This window comes from Narcine bancroftii, chromosome 1 (assembly GCF_036971445.1).
Source record: "Narcine bancroftii isolate sNarBan1 chromosome 1, sNarBan1.hap1, whole genome shotgun sequence".
NCBI classification, from domain to species: domain Eukaryota; kingdom Metazoa; phylum Chordata; class Chondrichthyes; order Torpediniformes; family Narcinidae; genus Narcine; species Narcine bancroftii.
Window position 1 is genome coordinate 389,179,361 of NC_091469.1, and position 21,571 is coordinate 389,200,931.

At 41.6% G+C, this 21,571-nt stretch overlaps 1 protein-coding gene across 1 annotated transcript in view; it reads right to left on the reverse strand.

Annotated features, from left to right (window-relative positions):
- Nucleotides 1–21,571, reverse strand: part of elp2 (elongator acetyltransferase complex subunit 2) — a 197,616-nt gene that overhangs the window by 43,592 nt on the left and 132,453 nt on the right. The window contains exon 14 of the mRNA XM_069913639.1: nt 8,056–8,125. Within this exon, the coding sequence (XP_069769740.1) occupies nt 8,056–8,125 (70 nt within the window). The remainder of the gene's footprint in view (nt 1–8,055; nt 8,126–21,571) is intronic.

A 21,571-nucleotide genomic window follows, 5' to 3' on the forward strand; every position in this document is an offset into this window, starting at 1 on the left:
CCTCTATCAAATCTCCTCCCATTCCTTTTCACTCCAAGAAATAAAGTCATAAACTGTTTAATCTTTCCCTGTAACTCAACTCCTGAAGACCCAGTAACATCCCAGGAAATCTTCTCTGCATTCTTTTAATCTTAATGATATCCTTCCTATAGTTAGGCAACCAGAACTGCACAAAATATTCCAAATTTGGCCTGACCAAAGTCTTAAACAACTTCAACATAACATCCCAACTCCTAGATTTATAAAGGCAACGATGTCAAAAGTTTTCTTAACAACCCTGTGCACCTGTGATGTCACCTTCAGGGAACAATGTATCTGTATTCCCAAATTGTTTTGATCCTATGCACTCCTCAGTGCCCTACCATTTACTGTGTATGCCCTACCTTGGTTTGCCCTTAAAAATGCAAAACCTTAAACTTCATCTGCCATTTTTTTGGCCCATTCTTCCAGTTGGTCCAGATCATTCTGCAAAGTTTGAAAATCTTCCTTGCTGTCCACAACGCCTCCTATCTTTGTGTCATCAGCAAACTTGCTGATCCAATTTCCCACATCATGATCTGGATCATTGATACAGACCACAAAAAACAATGGTCCACACATCCCTGAGGCACATCACTAATCACAGGCCTCCAGTATGAGAAGCAACCGTCCACTCTGTTTTTTCCCACACAGCCAATTTCGAATCCAATTTACAACCTCTCCATGGACACCTAGTGTCTTAACCTTTTGAACTAACCTCCCATGTGGGATCTTGTCAAAGGCTTTACTAAAGTCCATGTAGACAACATCCACAGCCTTTCCTTCATCTACCTTCTTGGTAATCTCTTCGAAAAACCCTACAAGTTTCGTAAAACACGACCTACAACACACAAAACCATGCTGACTGTCCTTAATCTGCCCATGACTGCCCAAATTCCTTTATATCCTATCTCTCAGAACTTCTTCCAATAATTTACCTATACTGATGTCACACTCACCGGCCTATAATTACCTGGTTTATTTTTCAAGTCATTTTTAAACAACAGAACAACATGAGCTACCCTCCAATCCTCTGGTACCTCACCCATGGCTAAGGACCTTTTGAATATATCTGCCATGGCACCTGCAATTTCTACACTAGTCTCCGTCAAGGTCCGAAGGAATATCATATCTGGCCTGGGGGATTTATCTACTTTTATTCGCTATAAGGCAGCACGCTCTTCCATCTCCTTAATCTCCATGACTCTTCAGTTTGTTTCCCTTCCTTCCATGGACACTATGGCAGTTTCCTGAGTAAATACTGATGCAAAAAAAAAGTTTAAGATCTTCCCCCATTACTTGAGGCTCCACGTATAATTGACCACTCCAATCCATCTAAGGCACCAATTTTGTCCCTTTTTTTGCTCTTAATATACTTGTAGAAACCCTTCGTGTTTACCTTCACATTAATCTGCCAAAGCAACCTCGTGCCTTCTTTTTGCTTTCCTGAATTTCTTCTGGAGTATTTTCTTGCATTTTTTGTACTTTTAAGTACCTTATTAGCCCCTTATTGCCTATACTTGCAAATATACCTCCTCTTCTTCTTAACCAGATCACCAATATCCCTTGAAAACTAGGGATTTAATTTTCCCTTAATCCTAACAGGAACATGAAAACGCTGCATTCTCACGATTTTGCCTTTGAAGGCCATTCACTATGTAACACATCCTTGACATATCCCGATCCACTCTCCCTAGATCCTTTCTCATTTCCACAGAATTTTCCTTCCTCCAATTTAGAATCCCAACACCAGGACCAGACTTATCCTTTTCCATAATTAGCTTGAGACTAATGACATTATGGTCACTGGACCCAAAATGTTCACCTCAACATACACCTGTCACCTGACTTGTCTTGTTCCTAATAGCAGATCAAGTACTGCATCCTCTCTCGTTAATACCTCTATATATTGATTTAGAAAACTTTCCTGAACACATTTCATAAACTCCAAGCCATCCAGCCCTTTCAGAGTATGGGAGTCCCAGTCAATATTTGGAAAGTTAAAATCTCCTACTAACATAACTTTCTGCTTCTTACATCAGTTGCTATCTCTCTACAGATTTACTCCTCCAATTCTCTCGGACTATTGAGCAAAATATAATACAACCCTATCAGTGTGGTCACACCTTTCCCGTTCCTCAACTCCACCCATATGCCCTCTGTAGCCAAACCCTCCTGACTTTGCACAGATGAGATAGTTTCCCTGACTATCAATCTATCTTTCATCCTTCTCCCTCTATCAAGTCTGAAGCCAAGGAACCCCAGACACTGAGCTGCCAGTCCTGCTCCTCCTGCAACCAAGTTAAGATAGTGAGACTTGCTAGTCCATGTCCTAAGCTCATCATCCTTTCTAACAATATTCCTTGCATTAAAATAAATACACAAGAATTTTTTTTTATCACATATAAAGCTTTGATTCATGCAGTCCTCATATGACCTTTATCCTCCTCCTTCTCACTAACTGCTCTAACATTTTGGTTCCCCTCCCCCTGAAAATCTAGTTAAAATCCATCGGGACAAGACTAACAAACTACTCACAAGAATATTAATCCCCTTCCAGTTCAGAAACAATCTGTCCCGTCAGTGTAGATCCCACCTTCCCTGGAACAGAGTCCAGTGATCTAGAAACCTGAAGACCTCCTTATTACATCATGTTCTCAGCCACGTGTTAAGCTGGTCTATCTTCTTATTTCTAACTTCTCCAGCATGTGGCACGGGAAGTAATCCTGAGATCACGACCCTGGAGGTTCTCTTCTTCAACCTAGCGCCTAACTCCCTGAACTCTCCTTGCAGGACCTCCTCACCCTCCAAGGACCATGACATCTGGCTAATCACCTTAAGAATGTCATGAACTCGATCTGAGATATCCCAGACCCTGGCAACATAACATCTGGGATTCACAATCTCCTCCACAGAACCTCTCATCTGTCTTACTAACTATGAAATCCCCTATCACTCATTTTCCCCCTTCTCCTCTTAGCCACGGCACCAGACTTTGTGCCAGAGACCTGATTGCCATGGCTTATACCTGGTAGATCATCCCCTCACCAGTATGCAAAAAAGTATACTTGTTTTTCAGGAGGATGCCCACCGGGGGCCCTGCTCTGTAGCCCATCTACCCTCTTCCAGTCTCCTTGGCTTCCGGTGGGGGGGGGAGGAGGAACACATTTCGCTGACCATTATGGTTCGACTGTTGAGATCGTTAGGAGTATCAAGTTCCTTGGAGTGCACTTGGCAGAGATCCCACCTGGTCCCTTAACACCAGCTCCATAGCCAAGAAAGCCCAGCAGCACCTCGACTTCCTGCGAAGGCTGAGGAAGTTTATCTCCCACCCTCCATCCTTACTACATTCTACGGAGGATATAGCGAGAGGATCCTGTACAACTGCATCACCATCTGGTTTTGGAAATTGTACCACCTCGGACCACAAAACACTGCAGAGGGTAGTGAAGTCAGCAAAAAATAATAATAATAATTGGGGGCTCCCTTCCTACCATGAAGGACATCTACAATACTCGATGCAAGTGAAAGCCAGTAAACATTGTGAAGGACTCCACACATCCCTCATGTAAACTGTTCTCCCTTCTGCCATCTGGTAGGAGGTACTGTAGCACTCAGGTCATTACATCCAGATTGGGCAACAGATTTTTCCCCCAATCCATCAGGCTCCTGAATTTCCAGAACATACATGGATAGTGTTCTGTGGACATTTACTGCATATGTCTTAATATTTTACTTTGTTTAACTTCTATTCTAACATATATATGTAAATATGCCCTGTGGTCCTGGAGAAATGTTATCTCATCTTGAATGATAAATAAAGGAGACTTGACTTGAGATATAACAGTGTCCCTGTAACTCCTATTTACCACACTTTCTGCCTCCTGAATGCTCTGGAGTTTATCCAACTCCTGCACCAAAGCCTTAACATGGCTTGTCAGGAGCATCAGCTGTATGCACTTCCAGCACGTGCAGTCAGTTACCATTAATCATTGATGGTAAACAAGAAAATATGTAGATGCTGCGGTCTACTGCAGTATAAACATAACATAACACAACATAACAATAACAGCACGGAAACAGGCCATTAGGCCCTTCTAGTCCGCACCGAACCAAACACTCCTCTCTAGTCCCACCTACCTGCTCAATGACCATAACCCTCCACCTTCTTCTCATCCATATACCTGTCCAGCTTTTACTTAAATAATAAAATTGACTCTGCCGCCACTATTTCTCCCGGAAGCTCATTCCACACCGCTACCACTCTCTGAGTAAAGAAGTTCCCCCTCATGTTACCTCTAAACCTCTGCCCCTTAACTCTTAACTCATGTCCTCTTGTTTCAATCTCTCCTACTCTTAACGGAAATAGTCTATCCACATCCACTCTGTCTATCCCTTTCATAATCTTAAATACCTCTATCAAATCCCCTCTTAACCTTCTATGCTCCAAAGAATAAAGACCTAATCTGCCCAATCTCTCCCTGTACTCTAGATGCTTAAACCCAGGTAACATTCTGGTAAATCTTCTCTGCACTCTCTCCACTCTGTTTATATCCTTCCTATAATTAGGCGACCAGAACTGCACACAGAACTCTAAATTAGGCCGCACAAACGCCTTATACAATCTCAACATCACTTCCCAACTCCTATATTCCACGCAATGATTGATAAAGGCCAGCATACTAAAAGCCTTCTTCACCACCCTATTCACGTGAGTTTTTACCTTCAGGGAACGATGTACCGTTACTCCTAAATCCTTCTGCTCTTCTGTATTCATCAATGCTCTCCCATTTACTATGTATGTCCTGTTCTGATTCTTCTTACCAAAATGAAGCACCTCACACTTATCAGTATTAAATTCCATCTGCCATTTTTCAGCCCACTTTTCTAAGCAGCCCAAATCCCTCTGCAATCCTTGAAAACCTTCTTCATTATCCACTATTCCACCTATCTTAGTATCGTCTGCATATTTACTAATCCAATTTACCACCCCATCATATAGATCATTATAACGAACAACAATGGGCCCAATACAGATCCCTGAGGCACACCACTGGTCACCGGCTTCCAACTTGACAGACAATTTTCCACTACCACTCTCTGGCCTCTCTCTTTCAGCCAATGTTCAATCCATTTGACTATCTCAAAATTTATACCTAAAGACTGCACCTTCCTAACTAACCTTCCATGTGGTACCTTATCGAAGGCCATACTGAAGTCCATATAGACAACATCCACCGTGCTACCCTCATCCACATTCCTAGTCACCTCTTCAAAAAATTCAATCAGATTGGTCAAACAGGACCTTCCGCTCACAAATCCGTGTTGAGTGCTCCTGATCAGACCCTGTCAATCCAGATATTTATAAGTACTATCTCCAAGAACTTTCTCCATTAATTTACCTACCACAGACGTCAAACTTACAGGCCGATAATTGCCAGGCTTCCCCCTTGAACCCTTTTTAAATAACGGAACCACATGCGCAATACGCCAATCCTCCGGCACTATCCCCATCTCTAATGACATTTGGAAAATTACCGTCAGAGCCTCTGCTATTTCCTCCTTTACTTCTCTCAATGTCCTGGGGAAGATCCCGTCTGGTCCCAGAGACTTATCTACCTTTATATTCCTCAAAAGCCCTAACACTACATCTTTCGTAATCACTATATTCTCCATATTTACCCAATTTGCTTTTTTTATCTCACATATCCCAATATCCTTCTCCTTGGTGAATACCGAAGAAAAGAAACTGTTCAATATCTCCCCCATTTCTCTAGGCTCCACATACAGTTTTCCGCTCTGATTCTCTAAGGGACCAATTTTGTCTCTTGCTTTCCTTTTACCATTAACAATTTTTAAGTGCTGGAGAAAGTCATCCATAAGAAGCAAAACACATTTGACTTTTGGGGCCTGAGCCCCTCATCGACAACAGAAAAGGTCAGATAAGAAGGGATGGAGAGGAGCACAAGTTAAAATTTAATGGGTGGCTTCAGATGGAAGGATAGAGGAGTAAAAAGCTGAGAAGCGATTGGGGGAGAAGGCAGAGGGCTAAGAAGGATAGCTCTCTGTAAGGAGAATGAAGGGAAGGAGGGAAATAGAGAAATAGGGAGAGAAATGGGAAGGAGGGGGTGGGGGTTAATGGAAATTGGATAAATTAATATTGATGCCATCCAGTTGGGAACTGCTGAGACATAATACAAAATGTTTTTTCTCCAATTTGCAGGTGTCTTCAATTTGGCAATACACTATGCCATGAACAGACATGCCAGTCTGGCAATGGTGTGTGGAACTCGAGTGGTTGGCCACTGGGAGGTCCTTACTATTGCAGCTGACAGCACAAAGATCCTCCAAGATCTCCGAGTCTGCGTTCAGTCTCCCCGATGTAGCTGAGGCCGCATTGGGAAGACCCGATGTAATAAATGATACCTGCAGCTTCACAAGTGTTGCTTTAATTGGAAGACTGTTTGAGGCCCCAAACAGTGGTGCAAGTGCAGTCACAGAGGTAATGATCAAGGGGGCTAATAGTGGGAAGGGATGAGAGGACAAAGGAGTTGTGGAGATGGGAGAGGAGGGAAAGATATTATTGATTAGCCTTGTCTAAGTTCAAGCATTTGGAAAAGTTATCTATGCATGTTATCGGAGTTGACAATACACTTATCTCTAATTCTTTGGGAGGTAGCAATAGAAATTACAAAGTAAAATAGCAGAGAGAAAGAAATTAGACACTGGGAGGTAACGTTGAGACTGTTCAAGGCATTGGTGAGGCCAAGTTTGGAATATTGTGTGTAGTTCTGGTCTCCAAATAATAGGAAGGATATCAATAAGATAGAGAATATGCAGAGAAATTTTACTAAAATGTTGCCTGGATTGCGGTATCTAGAATATGGAGAAAGATTGAGTAGACTTGGGTCTTTATTCATTGGAGCGTAGAGGTTGATGGGGGGGGATCTGATAGAGGTATATAAAATTATGAGGGGAACAGATAGAGTAGATGTGAATAGGCTCTTCCCCTTAAGGCTGTGTCCCCTAATTCTGGTCTCAGCTACCAGTAAAAGCAATTTTCCTTCCTCTATCTTATCTATCTCTTTCATAATTTTATATGTTTCTATATGATCTCCTCTCATTCTTCTGAATTTGAGTGAGTATAATCCCAGGCAATTTAGTCTCTCCTCATAGGTCAACCCCCTCATTTCCAGGATCAACTAGGTGAACCTCCTCTGGACTGCCTCCAAGGCCAGTACATCCTTCCTCAAGTATGGAGAGCAGAACTCCATACAGTACTCCAGATGAGGCCTCACCAGTCCTTGTATTGTTGCAGCATGACCTCCCTGTTTTTGAATGCAAATCCTCCAGCGATGAAAGCCAACATTCCATTTGCCTGTTGTACTTGCAACCCAACTTTTTGTGATTCATGCGCAAGCACAGACCCTGTGGCACCCAACTTAACACTGTCTGCCAATCAGAAAAACACCCATTTATCCCGACTCTCAGACTTCTATCAGTTAACCAATCCTCAATCTAAGCCAATATACATTCCCCTGACTCCATTCATCTGTATCTTATTGATAAGTCTCGTGCGGCACCTTCTGGAAATCCAAATATACAATATCAACCTGTTCCCCTCTATCTACGGCACCCATTATATCCTCAAAGAACTCCAGCAAGTTTGTCAAACAAGACCTACCCTTTTTGAATCCATGCTGCGTCTGCCTGATGGGCCCCATGAGTCCATGCCATCCAATTACATCTGAATAACCTACACCCCCCCAATACATTTCAAATGGAACTCCCGGGAAAACCCTCAAAGGCAGTGGGAGAATGTACAAACTCCTTATATTCAGTGCGGAATTCGTACCCTGGTCCCAATCGCTGGCGCTGTAACTGTGCTGTGCTAAGCATTACGCCAATTTTGTTTGTCTAAATTTAACATTTATTCAATTAACCTAAGTCAAATAAACCATAAAATCAAAGCCAAGATATTTACACACACACACAAAATCCAGAGTTACAGCTTAACATAGAAATTCTTAAAAGTACCTTGAAAAACTGCCTTATTTGACAATCCTAAAGCAGGCACACTGGCACCTTCAGGGATTTCATTGCCTTCCTGGAATAAAAATTCAGAAATAAAAATCAGTAATGGGTAAAACACTGGTACAACATGGTATAAATACCTATCGACAGACTCCTGTGTGACACTGGCTACAAATGCGCATGTGGCAAGGGATCAAAACTAAAACAGACCACAAGACAAGCTTATGAGTTAAAGACAACAATGTCTCCCTTCCAGACGGACTGAATATCTTCTACGCATAGTTCTACGAGAACAGCTTGATGCCGAAGAATGCTTTGTATCCTCCTGATGAACTGGCCCCCTATGTAGCTGCAGCTGAGGTGAGGAGACCTCTATCCAAGGTGAACCTATACAAGGCAGTGGGACCAGACAAAATATCTGGTTGAAGGAGTGTAGACCAACTGACAGAGGTCCTTATGGACATCTTCCACAGGTCACTGCAGCAGTCCATCATACCCATGGGTTTCAAGACAGTCACCATCAACCTGGTACCAAAGAGGGCAACAGTAATAGCCCTCAATGACGACTGAGGGAAGCACGAAAGTCTGCTGATGCTGTGACTGAGGTAAAAACGCACAGAAATACTGGAGGAACAGCCAGTCTCGCAGTGTCCACAGGAGATAAAGATATATTACCAATGTTTTGGGGCTGAGTCCTTCTTCAAGAAATAACCAAAGAACAGAAAGGCATAAGAATAAAGCCAGGGGAGGAGACCAGACCTACAAAAGTGTTAATTGAGATTCAGATTTATTGTCAGAGTACACACATGACATCACATAAAACCTTGAGATTTTTTTTCTGGTGGGTCAGGCAGAATTACCACTTATTGGTAGTAAAAAAATAAACACAATGTTCACAAGTAAGCAAATAAACAAATATAAACAACACTGTGCAATACAGAGGAGATAAAGAAACAAAATGTAAAAGTAGGAGTCTTTAAATGAGTCCCTGATTGGAGTTTGTGGTTGAGGAGTCTGATGGTAGAGGGTTGCAGCTGTTCAGAACCTGGTGGTGCAAGTCTTGTGGTACCTAGTCCCCTTTCCTGATGGTAACAGTGAGAACAGAGCTTGTGCTAGGTACTGTGGATCTTTCATGATCACTGCTGCTCTCCCACAGCAGTATTCCCCACAGATGTTCTCAGTGGTGGGAAGGGGTTTGCCTGTGATGTCCTGAACTGATCCCACTACCTTTTGCAGGCCTTTATGCTTGGGTGTATTGGTGTCCCCATACCAGACCATAATGCAGCCAGTCAGCACACTTTCCATCACACATCTGTAGCAACTTGCCAGGGTTTCTGGTGTCATATCAAACCTCTGCAAACTCCTGAGGAAATAGAGGCACTGGTGTGCTTTCTTCACGACGTCATTGGTGTGTTGGCTCCAGGAAAGATCCTCTGAGATAGTGACTCTCAAGAACTCTTTTTTGATTATCCTCTCTACCTCTGATCCCCCAATAATTCCTAGATCATACACCTTTGGGTTTCCCTTCCTGAAATCAACAATCCTTGGCTTTAGTGACATTGAGTGCAAGGTTATTGTTGGTACACCATTGAGCCAAGTTTTCAATCTCCCTTCTGTATGCTAACTCATTGCCTCTTTGTATACAACCCATTACCCTGGCACATCAGCAGATTTGTAGATGGTGTTGTTATAATGAGCCACACAATCGTAGGTGTAAAGTGAGTAGAGCAGGGGACTAAGAATGCAGCCCTGTGTGCTCTGGTACTAATGGAGACTGTGGAGGAGATATTCTTTCCAACTCGATTGATTGTGGTCTGGAGGTGAGGAAATCAAGGATCCAATTACACAGTGGAATGTTAGCTCCCAGGTCTTGGAATTTGTTGATCAGTTTTGAAGGGATGATGTGTAGTTAATAAAGACCTGTAGTTAATAAAGACCATCCTGCTGTAAGCATCTTTGATGTCCAGGTGTTCCAGTGAAATGGCATCCACTGTAGGCCTGTTGCTACGATAGGCCAATTGGATCTGGTAAGAGGAGGTGAGAATTGATTCTGTGAAAAGTGATAGAAGGAAAAAGGGAAAAAGAGAGAGAGAGAGAGAGAGAGAGAGAGAGAGAGAGCTGGGGGAAAGGCAAAAGGAGGAAGAAGGGGAGGGGGGAGTTTAACGGAAACTTGAGAAGTTGCTGTTACTGCCATCTGGTTGGAGGGGGCCCAGACGAAAGATGAGGTGTTGTTCCTCCAATTTGCAGATCTCAGACTGGATGTGCATAGGACCATGGGCAGACACGTCATCAAGGGAATGGAAATAGGTGGCCACTGGGAGATTCTTACTATTTGCGGCAGACAGAGCTAAGGTGCTTAGCAAAGTGATCTCCCAGTCTTGTGTCCGGTCTCTCTGATGTAGAGACCTCAATGTGAGCACCAGATGAACCCTGCAGATTCACAGGTGAAATGTTGCTTCACTTGGAAGGCTGTTTGAGGCCCCAGATGGTGGAGAAGGAGAACATGTGGACACAAGTAGAGCACCTCCTGAGGTCACAGGGGTAAGTATCCAGTGGACAACTGATGGGGAGGGAGAAGTGCACAATGGAGTCACAGAGGGAAGAGTCTCTGCCGAAAGTGGAAAGGGGAGGAGAGGGGAAGTCTAGTAGTAAGTGGCGGAAATGCAGGAGTATGATATGTTGGACATGGCAGCTGGTGGGGTGATAGGTGAGGACAAGAGGTAATCCTGTCCTTGTTGCATATGAGGGATGTGCAGATAATGCAGGTTATGTGGGTGAGCGCCGAGTTCAGCGTAGTAGAGAGAGAACCAATTTGTTTGAGGAAGGAGGACTTCTCTGATGATCTGGCATGGAAGAAGCAGATCCAATGGAGATGTAGAATTCCTAGGAATTCCATACAGTACTCCAGACGGAAATGGAATGGAGTGAAAGGTGTGGTAGGTGTAGCTGCAGGAGTTGGTAGGTTTGTAGAAGATGCTGTTGAGAGTTGTCTCACGAGATGAGACAGAGAGAATGAGAAAAGGGAGAGTGTTGCTAGAGAAGGACCAAGTGAATTTGAGGTCGGGGTGGAAATTGGCAGCGAAGTGGATGAAGTTGTCGATCTCATGATGGGTGCATGAGGAAGCATCAAAGTAGTTGTCAATGTTGTAAAGGAAGAGTTGACAGGTCTTGCCTGTGTAGGTTTGCAGTATGGATGGCTCAACGTAGCCAACGAAAAGGCAGGGTGAGTATCCATGGATACCCTTTTTACTCGGAGAAAGTAGGATGACTCATAGGAGAAGTTACTGAGGGTGAAGACAAGTTCTGCCAGCCAGAGGAGGGTGGTGGTGGAGGAGGACTGGTTGGGTCTATTGTCCTGAAAAAAACAAAGGGCTTTCTGGCCTTCACTATGGGGGGATGGATGTGTATAGTGATTGGATGTCCATGGTAAACATGAGATGATCAAGTTCAGGGAAGTGGAAGTTATTGAAATGATAGAGGGCAGGTAAAGTATCATGGATGTAGGTGGGAGGGACTGGACCCAGTGGAACAAAACAGAGTAACGCTAAGTGAATAAAAATTTGGTGAAGAAGGAGCGCGTGAAATCGATGGGACAATTAGGTTTGTGGATCTTAGGTAGGAAGTAGAAAAAGGCAGTGAAGATGGGAAACAATGGATGGTGGCTGTGCTAGGTAGATGACCAGAAGTGATGAGTACAGAGATGGTGCTTGATACAGTGGTTTGATGACTTTTGATGGGGGCTGTTAGAGGAGTAAGAAGGGAGGTGTCTGAGAGTTATCGTCTGGCTTTGATCAGGTAGAGGTCAGTGTGGCAGGCCACAACAGCACCACCCTTGTCTGCAGGTTTGATGGTGAGGTTGGGATTAGTGTAGAGAGAGTGGAGGGCCAGGCATTCTGAGGGGGTGAGTTTGGAATAAGTGAGGGGAGTAGTGAAGTCAACCAGTTGATGTCACAGCAGCAGTTAGAAACAGAAAGGCCAAGAGCAGGTGGAAGACTGGAACAATGTGTCCAGGAGGAGGAGAAGTGGGGATGGAGAATCTTGGTTGTGGCAGAGGCACAGAGACAAAGCCTACGGTAGAAGAGTGCTCAAAATTCATTGAGATGTGGGTGAAGAGGGACAAAGGTGAGAGCTCTACAAAGGAGATAGTATTCTGTCTATGAGAGGTGATCAGAGGGGAAGATGTACATAAGACAGGGGTTGGGGGAGAGTCAAGGGAGGTCTACAGAGAGTGTCCTGGCCGGATACATCACAGTGTGGTAAAGTTGCAGTAGAGCATTGGATCAGAGGTCTATCCACAGGACATAAGAACAGCAGAGCGGATCGCTGGAGTTACCCAATGCCCAATCGACATGATCCACTGGGTTCATTGTCTGAAGAGGGCTCGCAAAGTCACTGAAGACCCCTATCACCCTCTACACAGCATCTTCTAGCTACTCTCATCGGAAAAGAGATACAGGAGTTTCAGACCAAGAACCACCAGGCTGAGAAACAGCTTCTTCCCACGGGCAATGAGACTGCTGAACTGCTCATACAAACCTTCCAAGATCCTACTATTTATTTAACAATATTTATTCAATTTATCTACGTATGCACATACTGGATATGGTTCGTTTGTCTGTTATGTGTGTAATGTCTGTGCATGTGTTTGCTTGTTTCTGGATCGAGGACAGATCAGAGTTTTGTCAGGTTGTACTTATACAATCAGATGATGATAAACTTGAATTTGAAAACATGAGTCATGGAACTCTTGTGGGATATAGCACGATAACGGGCCCTTCAGTCAACTCAGTCTGAGACAAATAAGAGCGACTAATTTTACACTAATCCTATTTTAATCCCATTTTTATTATTCTCCCCACATTTTCAATTTGCCCCAGATTTTTTAAACTTATCATAAGACATAGGAGCAGAAATAGGCAATTCAGCCCATCGAGACTTCCCTGCCATTTAATCATGAGGTGATCCATTTTCCCACTCAGCCCCACTGCCATCTTCTTCCCATAACCTTTGATGCCCTTGCTAAACAAGAACCTGTCAATATCTATCTGCCCAATGAACTGGACTCCACAACCACCCGAGGCAACATATTCCACAGATATACCACCCTCTTGCATATCTGTATGAAGCGAATGCTCTTCAATCCTGAAGTTGTGCCCTCTTGTCCGGGGCTCTTCCACTATGGGGAAATAAAACCTTTCTTCATCTACTCTGATCCCCCTCATTCTCTTAAATTCCAAAGAATACAAGCCAAAAGCTGTCAAATGCTCCACCTAAGTTAACTCTTTCATTCCTGGAGTCATCCTTGTGAATCTCCTCCAACGTCAGCACATCTTTTCTTCAATAAGGAACACAAAACTGCTCACGTGAGGTCTCACCAGTGCCTTATAAAGCCTCAACATCACATTCCTGCTCTTATATTCCATTACTCTTGAAATGTATGCCAGCATTACATTTGTCTTCTTCCTGCAAGAGGACTCCTAGACCCTTTGTACCTGGGTATTTTCCATTTTGTTCCCATTTGAAATAGTCTCCCCTTTTATTTTTCTACCATTTTCTGACATTATATTTCATTTGCCACTTCTCTGCCCATTCTTCTAATTTATCTTAAGTCCTCCCTGTTTTCTCAACACTACTTGCACCTCCACCTACCTTTGTATCATCTGCAAACTTGGCTATAAAGTCATTCATAAACTACACAATAGGAGAACCTTTAATGGCCAATTAACATAAAGATCTTTAATTCATTTCAAAGCCCTCCACTTCTTAGGTAGTTTTCAAAATTTACAGTTTGCGTAAAAACAGAAAATGCTGAAAACCCTCAGCAGGTCAGAGAGCCTTTGTGGAAAGAGAAACAGTTTAATGTTTCAGGTTCAAAATCTTTCATCAAGATTGGCTTGTTAAATATTTCTAGTCTTGAAATATCAGCATTTACAGAATGACATAAATAAAGAAAAACTTTAATAAATTGAGAAAACCTTTAATAAATTATTCTGTCTCAACCCTGATTTATAAACTGAAACTAAACTCTCTTTCCTTCACAAGCAAATAAATCAACTGATGGATTGTCAACAACCTCTAAGTTAAGCAGGATTTAAAATCGGTTGCTTAGCACGAGTGGCAATTATAACTTAAAAATAGCTACAAATAAAAAGATAAATAGAACTTTTAAAAGTTAATATGACAATAATTTGTAGGTACAATAGAAAAGGGACAACCTCAGGATTCTGTTAGTAAACACACCCTCAAACATGATTGGTACCGAAATGAGTTTCCAAGTTGGATAAGAGACAATTTCAGAATTATTCAATGGGAAAATGGATATGAGAAAAGGAGAAAAGTGTAGTCCACAATAGGAGGACAATGGGATGAACTGAACAACTTTCTTCCTTACACTGTAATGTGAGAAGACCAACTACAATCATTTAAGGAATAAAAATGGCACAAGATTACAATCAAACAAGTTGCTTCTGTATCTAATACAATGAAATTACTATGAATTAAAACACCTATGGCACCCTGACTAGCATGTATGTGGCACAGAAGCTCATTTTTGGATGCATTCTGCTTGATCAGACAGATATAAATTACCATCATGCAAAAGTTTACTGGTAACTATTAAATAAAAATGTCACTTTGGTTTTAAAAAAACAATTTTTTAAATCCACAGAACACAAAAACTCTCTGATAAAAATACTGAGAATGCTGTCAATAACACATTTCATGAGTTTGTCACAATGCAATTTTAGGACCAAGAAGCAGAGAGCAAATAGGAAGACAGTGCAGGAGTCTTCTGCAGTCAAAGTCCCGCCAAAACAGATGTACCTCTGTGGATACTATTGGAGGAGATGGCTCATCAGGAAAAGGCATTGGTTCATGGCACTCTGAGAACCGTAGTTCTGCTGCAGAGGAGGGTAGGAAACAGAATAGAAGATAATAGTGGTAAAGGATTCCATAGTAAAGGGAATGGGCACTTCTGCGGCCACAAACAGGACTCTTGAATGGTGTGTTGCCTCCTGGGTGCAAGGTCAGAGGTGCTTCAGAGCAGGGCATTCTAAAAGGAGAGGGTTAACAGCCAGTTCTAATGGTGCATTGAAGGTAACCAATATAGATAAAAAAGAGGGATGAGGTCCTGCATGCTGAACTTAGGGAGCTAGGATCTTAAAAGTAAGACCTTAAATACAGCCTATGCCACATGTGAGTTGGAGTGGCAATAGCGGAAATGACAGGGTGAATACAAATTCAAGTTTGTTTGTCATCCAATTGTACAGTATAAGCCTATGAAACAGCATTATTTGGACCATGGTGCAGAACAGTGCAAACCACACATACAGACATAGCATACATAGAGACAAATGATACATATGGACATATATTAAAACAAATATTATTGATAAAATGGTAGGGTCACAGGGAATTATTTTTAGTGTCTCACTGCCCATGGGAAAAAGTTGTTCCTCAGGCCTGCTGGTTCTGGCACTGAATATATAAATTTATCTGTTCTGTACATCTCTGTACAGAAGCAGACTCAGCCCAACCCTGAAGAGTGCCAGTGCTCAGTGTGAAGGTGTTCAAAGTACTGCTGCCAACCCAGACAGAGACTGTTGTCTTTCTGCTAGGCAGTCAGAACCCAGTTACAGGGAGGGGTGCTGAGTCCCAACCTCTCAGCAGCCTCTGGGATATGTTTGTATTAAATGTCAAGCCAAAGTCAATGAACAGCAGACGAGCGTGTGTCATTCTCCAGGTGGGCCAGAACAGAGTGGGGAGACAAGGCTGCAACACGGTCACTGGAATAGTCCACCTGTAGGCGAATTAAAATGGGTCCACTGACTCTGGGAGGTGTGCTTTAATACAATCCATCACCAGATGCTTAAAGCATTTCATAATGGTGGAGGTCAGTGCCACTTGTCATTGAGATCTGTTACTATCACCCACTTTGCTACCGGGAAACTGGTGACTGTTTTGAAACCCGCGGGGTCTATGGACTGCTGCAATAAGGTGTTGAAAATCTCTATCAGGACCTCTGTCTGTTGGTCTGCACAGTCCTTTAGTACCTAACTGGGTATGTTGTCTGGTCCTGTGGCCTTGTGGAGTTCAATGTGGATTGGGTTGTCTTCAACTCAGCTGCAACTATGCAAGGGTCTTAGTCTTCAAGGGAAGACGAAGATTGCATTGGCATCAGACTGTTCTTTTTGTCGAGCCACACAGAGATGATGTTCAGTTTGTTCGGCAAGGAGATGTCATTGTCTTTGACTCGCGAGGTTATCTTGTTTTGATACCTTGCCGCGTATGCCTCACCTCACATTGCTGAGTCTGGATTCTCTGTGCATACCATACCAATGCTTTGCCTTCTGGATTGCACAGGAGAGTTCAGGCCTGGCTATTTTAGTGCCAACTTCTCTCATGTCCTGAAGGATAATCTGCTTTGTGAAGTGCATGATGTTTACATTGTCATTGTTGGTGGCCACTTCCCTGAAAGAGCTAAAGTTTGTGGTCTCAAAGCAGTCCTGTAGCCCTGGTGTGTTTCCTACACACCCACACTCCCCATCCCTCCCCCCCCCCCCCACACTGATTTCTACATAGTTTAATCACTGGTGTGGGAGGGAGGATTTCATATTCTTGGGGCATTGGAACTGGTTCAGGGGGAAACATGTACATACCTGATGGTTGTCACCTGGGCAGAACTGGGATTGTTCGTTCATTCTGTTGGGGAGGGTTTAAACTAATGTGACCGGTGAGGGGATGGGAATGCACGAAGAAAGACAAAAGAAAGCAATGCAGTGACCAAAGCAAAAGTAAGAAAAGAACTCAATGCATTACTGAAAAGTCAAAGGCACAAGACACAGACGTTATGAGATTCTAAAAGGACGATGAGTATAAGGCGTTTTACCAGAATGCCTGCAGCATTTGAAACCCAGTCAACGAAGGTGGAATGACGAAGTGCAATGCCTTAAAGTGCTTAGGAGAACAGTGCCCTCCATAATGTTTGGGACAAAAACATTTTTTCTTTTACATTTGTAATCAAACAATTCACAGGTGATTAAAGTCCACACTCCAGGTTTTATTCAAGGTTATCTGTATACATTTTGGTTTCACCATGTAGAAATTACAGGACTTTTTATACATAGTCCCCTCATTTCAGGGCACCATAAGTTTTGGGATATTTGGTTTCACAGATGTTTAATTGCTTCATTGATGTAGGTACAAAAGAGCTAGGCTTGCTTCTAAGGTTTTTTTTTTAATCACATTTAGAGTCTATAGTTGCCATTTTTCAACATAAGAACCAGAATTGAGCCAATGAAAGTCAAAGAAGTCATTATGAGGTTAAATCTATCATGATGGAAAAAATGGCAGGACATCAGGACAGAAATTGTTCCATCTTGCAGGGCAGGTCCCGTTTGATAAATTTTCTGGAATTCTTTGAGGATATCAAAGCAAATAAAGGCTGGGGGAACTCAGCATCCATGGGAGGTAAAGATATATTACTGACGTTTCAGGCCAAAGCTCTTTCTCAAGGGTGGGCTCAAGCAGAAAACGTTGGTAATGTATCTTTGTCTCCTATGGACACTGTGACACTGGCAGAGTTTCTCCAGCATTTCTCTGTTTGGACCTCAATCCTGCAGACTTTCGTGTTTCATGCCTTTGAGGATATAACAAGAACTTGGTAGAGGAGAACAGGTGGATGCTGTATACTTGGATTTTCAGAAGACAGACCTCACCCCCTCCAGAAGAATCAGAAGATATGATTAATTTCAAAAGTGTTGATAGGTTAAACTGAAGCAAAAATAGACTGTATTATATTTATCTCAAGAAGTACATATTATAAGGCGTCTTTATCTTGTTTTTTTTATTTATTCATTCACTCCTTTTTTCCCCATATAAAAGAAGCAACATGGTTTTATGACACCATGTTTTAAAATTAGCGAACCATCAACTTGGCCAACCATCAATGTTAGATGCCTGCTCAAATTGAAAACATACCTGCAGCACCTTACACTGAGACACATGAGACACATGAGACACTCTGAGACACATGTCCAGCAACAAGTACCACACAATTCTCAAGTAACAGGCGCTATTGCAGTGCGGTAATGCAGGTCTGTTCCTCATATTGTTATTTCAGCAGAACACCCAGACAAACATTGAGAGGATGGTACTGAATATCTTTTCATCATATCTGGATAGGAACTAGATGGAGAATGACAGTATGATAACAGCACAATGCATTAATTCAACATAATTTTCTTCTCGCTTCATTCAACTCCACTATTCCAGCAGTCCTTCAGGATTTCACTTAGTCAGTTGATTAATATTGAACAAATCTATTAATTGCAACAGTATTCTTGCCTCAATTAGAACACATTGGCTTCAATCTAATTTCAGAGCCCTATGCACAAAATCTCAGTTAAATTCCTATGCCTGTGGGAGTGCTACACCATGGGAGTAACAGTTCTTCAATAGAGTTGTGCACAGATTTTTATCACACCCCCAAATGTTGCAATGAATATTTTCAATGGGTGAGAGACCAAGCAAATATTTTTAATAATCATTGCCATGTCCTCAAATTTCAACATTCTGGGGGAGGTGGAAGGCAAGAAGCAGGAAGCTCACTAAAACTGAAATAGATCAGTTATAAGAGCACATCAAATGCGAGGTCTCCAACAGGAAATGAAGCGTTTCTTGATTCCATGAAGGAAATTTTTACACAATGTACAAGAAACATTAAAGCTTAGATGAGATACTACTTTGATGATTGCAGATCTGACAACAATAAGTGCACATTAACCATAACAAAGCCCATCTCTCATTAGAACACCATCTTTTACTCCAAATATTTATTCCACAGGTGCTTTTCCAGGATATTAAGCTTGTCACCTCTCACCAGGGCAAAGGATCCAAGTGCACAGGGACACGGTGAGGTTTTGGTCACTTTGCAACAGAAAATATTGCAATAAGACTGAAAGAGTGAAGAGAAGATTTATGAGGATGTTGTCAGGTCTTGAGGAACTGAGTAACAGGGAAAGGTTTAACAGGTTAGGACTTGATTCCCTGGAGCGTAGCTGAGGAGAGATTTGACAGGTTTACAAAATTATGAAGGGTATAGATAAAGTAAATGCACGTCGGCTTTTTCCACTGAGATTAGATGAGACAAAAACCAGAGTTTATGGGTTAAGGGTAAAAGAGAAAAGTTTAGGGGGAACATTCTGGGGAACACTTCACACAAAGATAATGGAAGTGTGGAATGAGCTGCCAGCAGAAGTGGTGAATTCAGGCTCAATTTTAACATTTAAGCAAAATTTGGATGAGAGGGGTATGGAGGACTATACACTGGGTTCAGGTCAGTGAGAAAGCATATTAATAGTTTGGCATAGATTAGAAGGGCCGAAGGGTCTATTTTCTGAACTGTAATGGTCTATGGTCCTTTAACCATGCAAGTTATACATCATTTTGAACTGCAAATACAATAGAATCCCCATTATCTGGCACCTACGACGATCGCTGGTGTCGGATATGCAAATTTTCTGGTTGACTCAGACTCACTCTTCCCATGCCTACCTAATAGACCTGCATTAATAATACACCATTTCAAAGGCAAAAGACAGTGTAAAATGTAAAGTAAATTTGGAAAAAAAGAGTATTGTCAGGCCCTCAGCTCACCTTTCTTGGGCCGACAACCTGGCTCACCTCCACGCAAGTGGCGACAGTGAAAAGCATGTGCGCGCATTGAGGGGAATTGCTAATTCAGCGGGGCAAACCTGCGTGCGTCCAACAAAGTCTCAGTGCTCCCCTGCGGAGTCCATCACTCAGTCTTATTAATTTAAATCTATATATTTAGTTCCTCACTTTTTTGCCGGTTTAAGTTTCCAGTTGATTGAATACCAGATAATGGAGATTATACTGACATTGTCTTTCTTTCATTATCACTGGGTCCTAATTCTTAAATTCCCTAAAGTAACGTGGGAATATTTTAACAGAATGACTGCAGTGACTGAGTATCACTATAATTACTTTTCCCCAACAATTTGTCAGTAAATTCTAGCCAAGCCAACATTTAAAAAAAATAAAGAGATGAAAACTGCGGTATAAATGCAAATCATTTATTTTCTTACAATAATAGGTCGTATTTATCGTTGAGTTCATTAATACTTACAATTTTGACAAATTTAATTTATGGCTGTTTTAAATAAAAACTTTATTTATATATATGTAAAATACAAAATTATATATAAAAACCCCATATTACAATTTGTCACTTATAAAATACATAATGATAGATTAGTGATCTACCCCTCCCTCCACCCAACCACTCTACTGCAAAAAACCTGAACTGCCCCAAACCCCTCATAACGGAGCCTTTTACAAATATCACTTGTTAACCTACGAAAGTGAGTGCCTTTTTGTTATAAAAAAGTTAAAATATATTCAGACCCATATGTTTTAAGTATGGTTCACACATTTTAGTAAAAAAATAATTGTTATGTAAGTTATATGTTATATTTTTTCTAAATAAATAATGATTTCAACTCATTGTGCCTTCTTTGAATATTTACCTCTACATCATCCTTCCATGTTACCGCAATACATTTTCTAGCCACAGCTAGAACCAAGCAAATGAATGCAATTTGAAACTTATCCAACTTTAAGCCCACTTTTAGATTCGTCACGAATCCCATTAAAAAGAATAATGGGTCAACTAGTAACTGAATATTGTACAAATGTTCCAAAAATTCTCTAATCTTAACCCAAAAACTTTGCACCTTTTCACAAAACCATACTGAAAATATCCCTTTTTCTGTTCCACACCGGAAACATAAATCTGAATCCCCAAAACCATATCGTTTTAACATCCCTGGTGTCAGATATAACTGATGTCAAAAAAATTATAGTTAACTAAACTATATCTCACGTTAATCAAGCTAGTTACAGCATCTTCACACATCTTTAACCAATCTTCCTCTGATATAAAAAGTTGTAATTTCTTCTCCCATTTATCTTTTATTTTAAAAACACCAGGTTTGTTCATCTTTTCTTGCAATAATACATACATTTCTGATATCAAACCTTTTTTCAAAGTTTCTGTAATCAACTTTTCAAACCTAGTCAAATTCAGAAGTTTAAGTTCCTGTCCAAAATTTTCTTTTAACAAAGCTCGCACTTGATAATAAGCAAATATTGAATTTGTTAATATCCCAAATTTATCTTGCAGTTGAGCAAAAGAAAGAAAAACGCCCTTCTCGAAACAATCTCCCACCATTCTGATACCCTTCAATTCCCAATCCTTTAAATATCGACTGTCCATGGATAATGGAATAATCCTATTCCGATAAATAGGGGTCTGAGCAGTGATTTTACCCTTAGTTCCAATTATTTGATCTCCCTTATACCAAATTTCCAATAAATGTTTAAGTACGTTATAAGTCTTTTAAAAATTCGGTCTCCATTTATATATAAAAGTTAACATTATGCTCTAATATCTGTGACAATTCAACTTTAGCCCATACTGGAAATTGTTCAGTGTCTG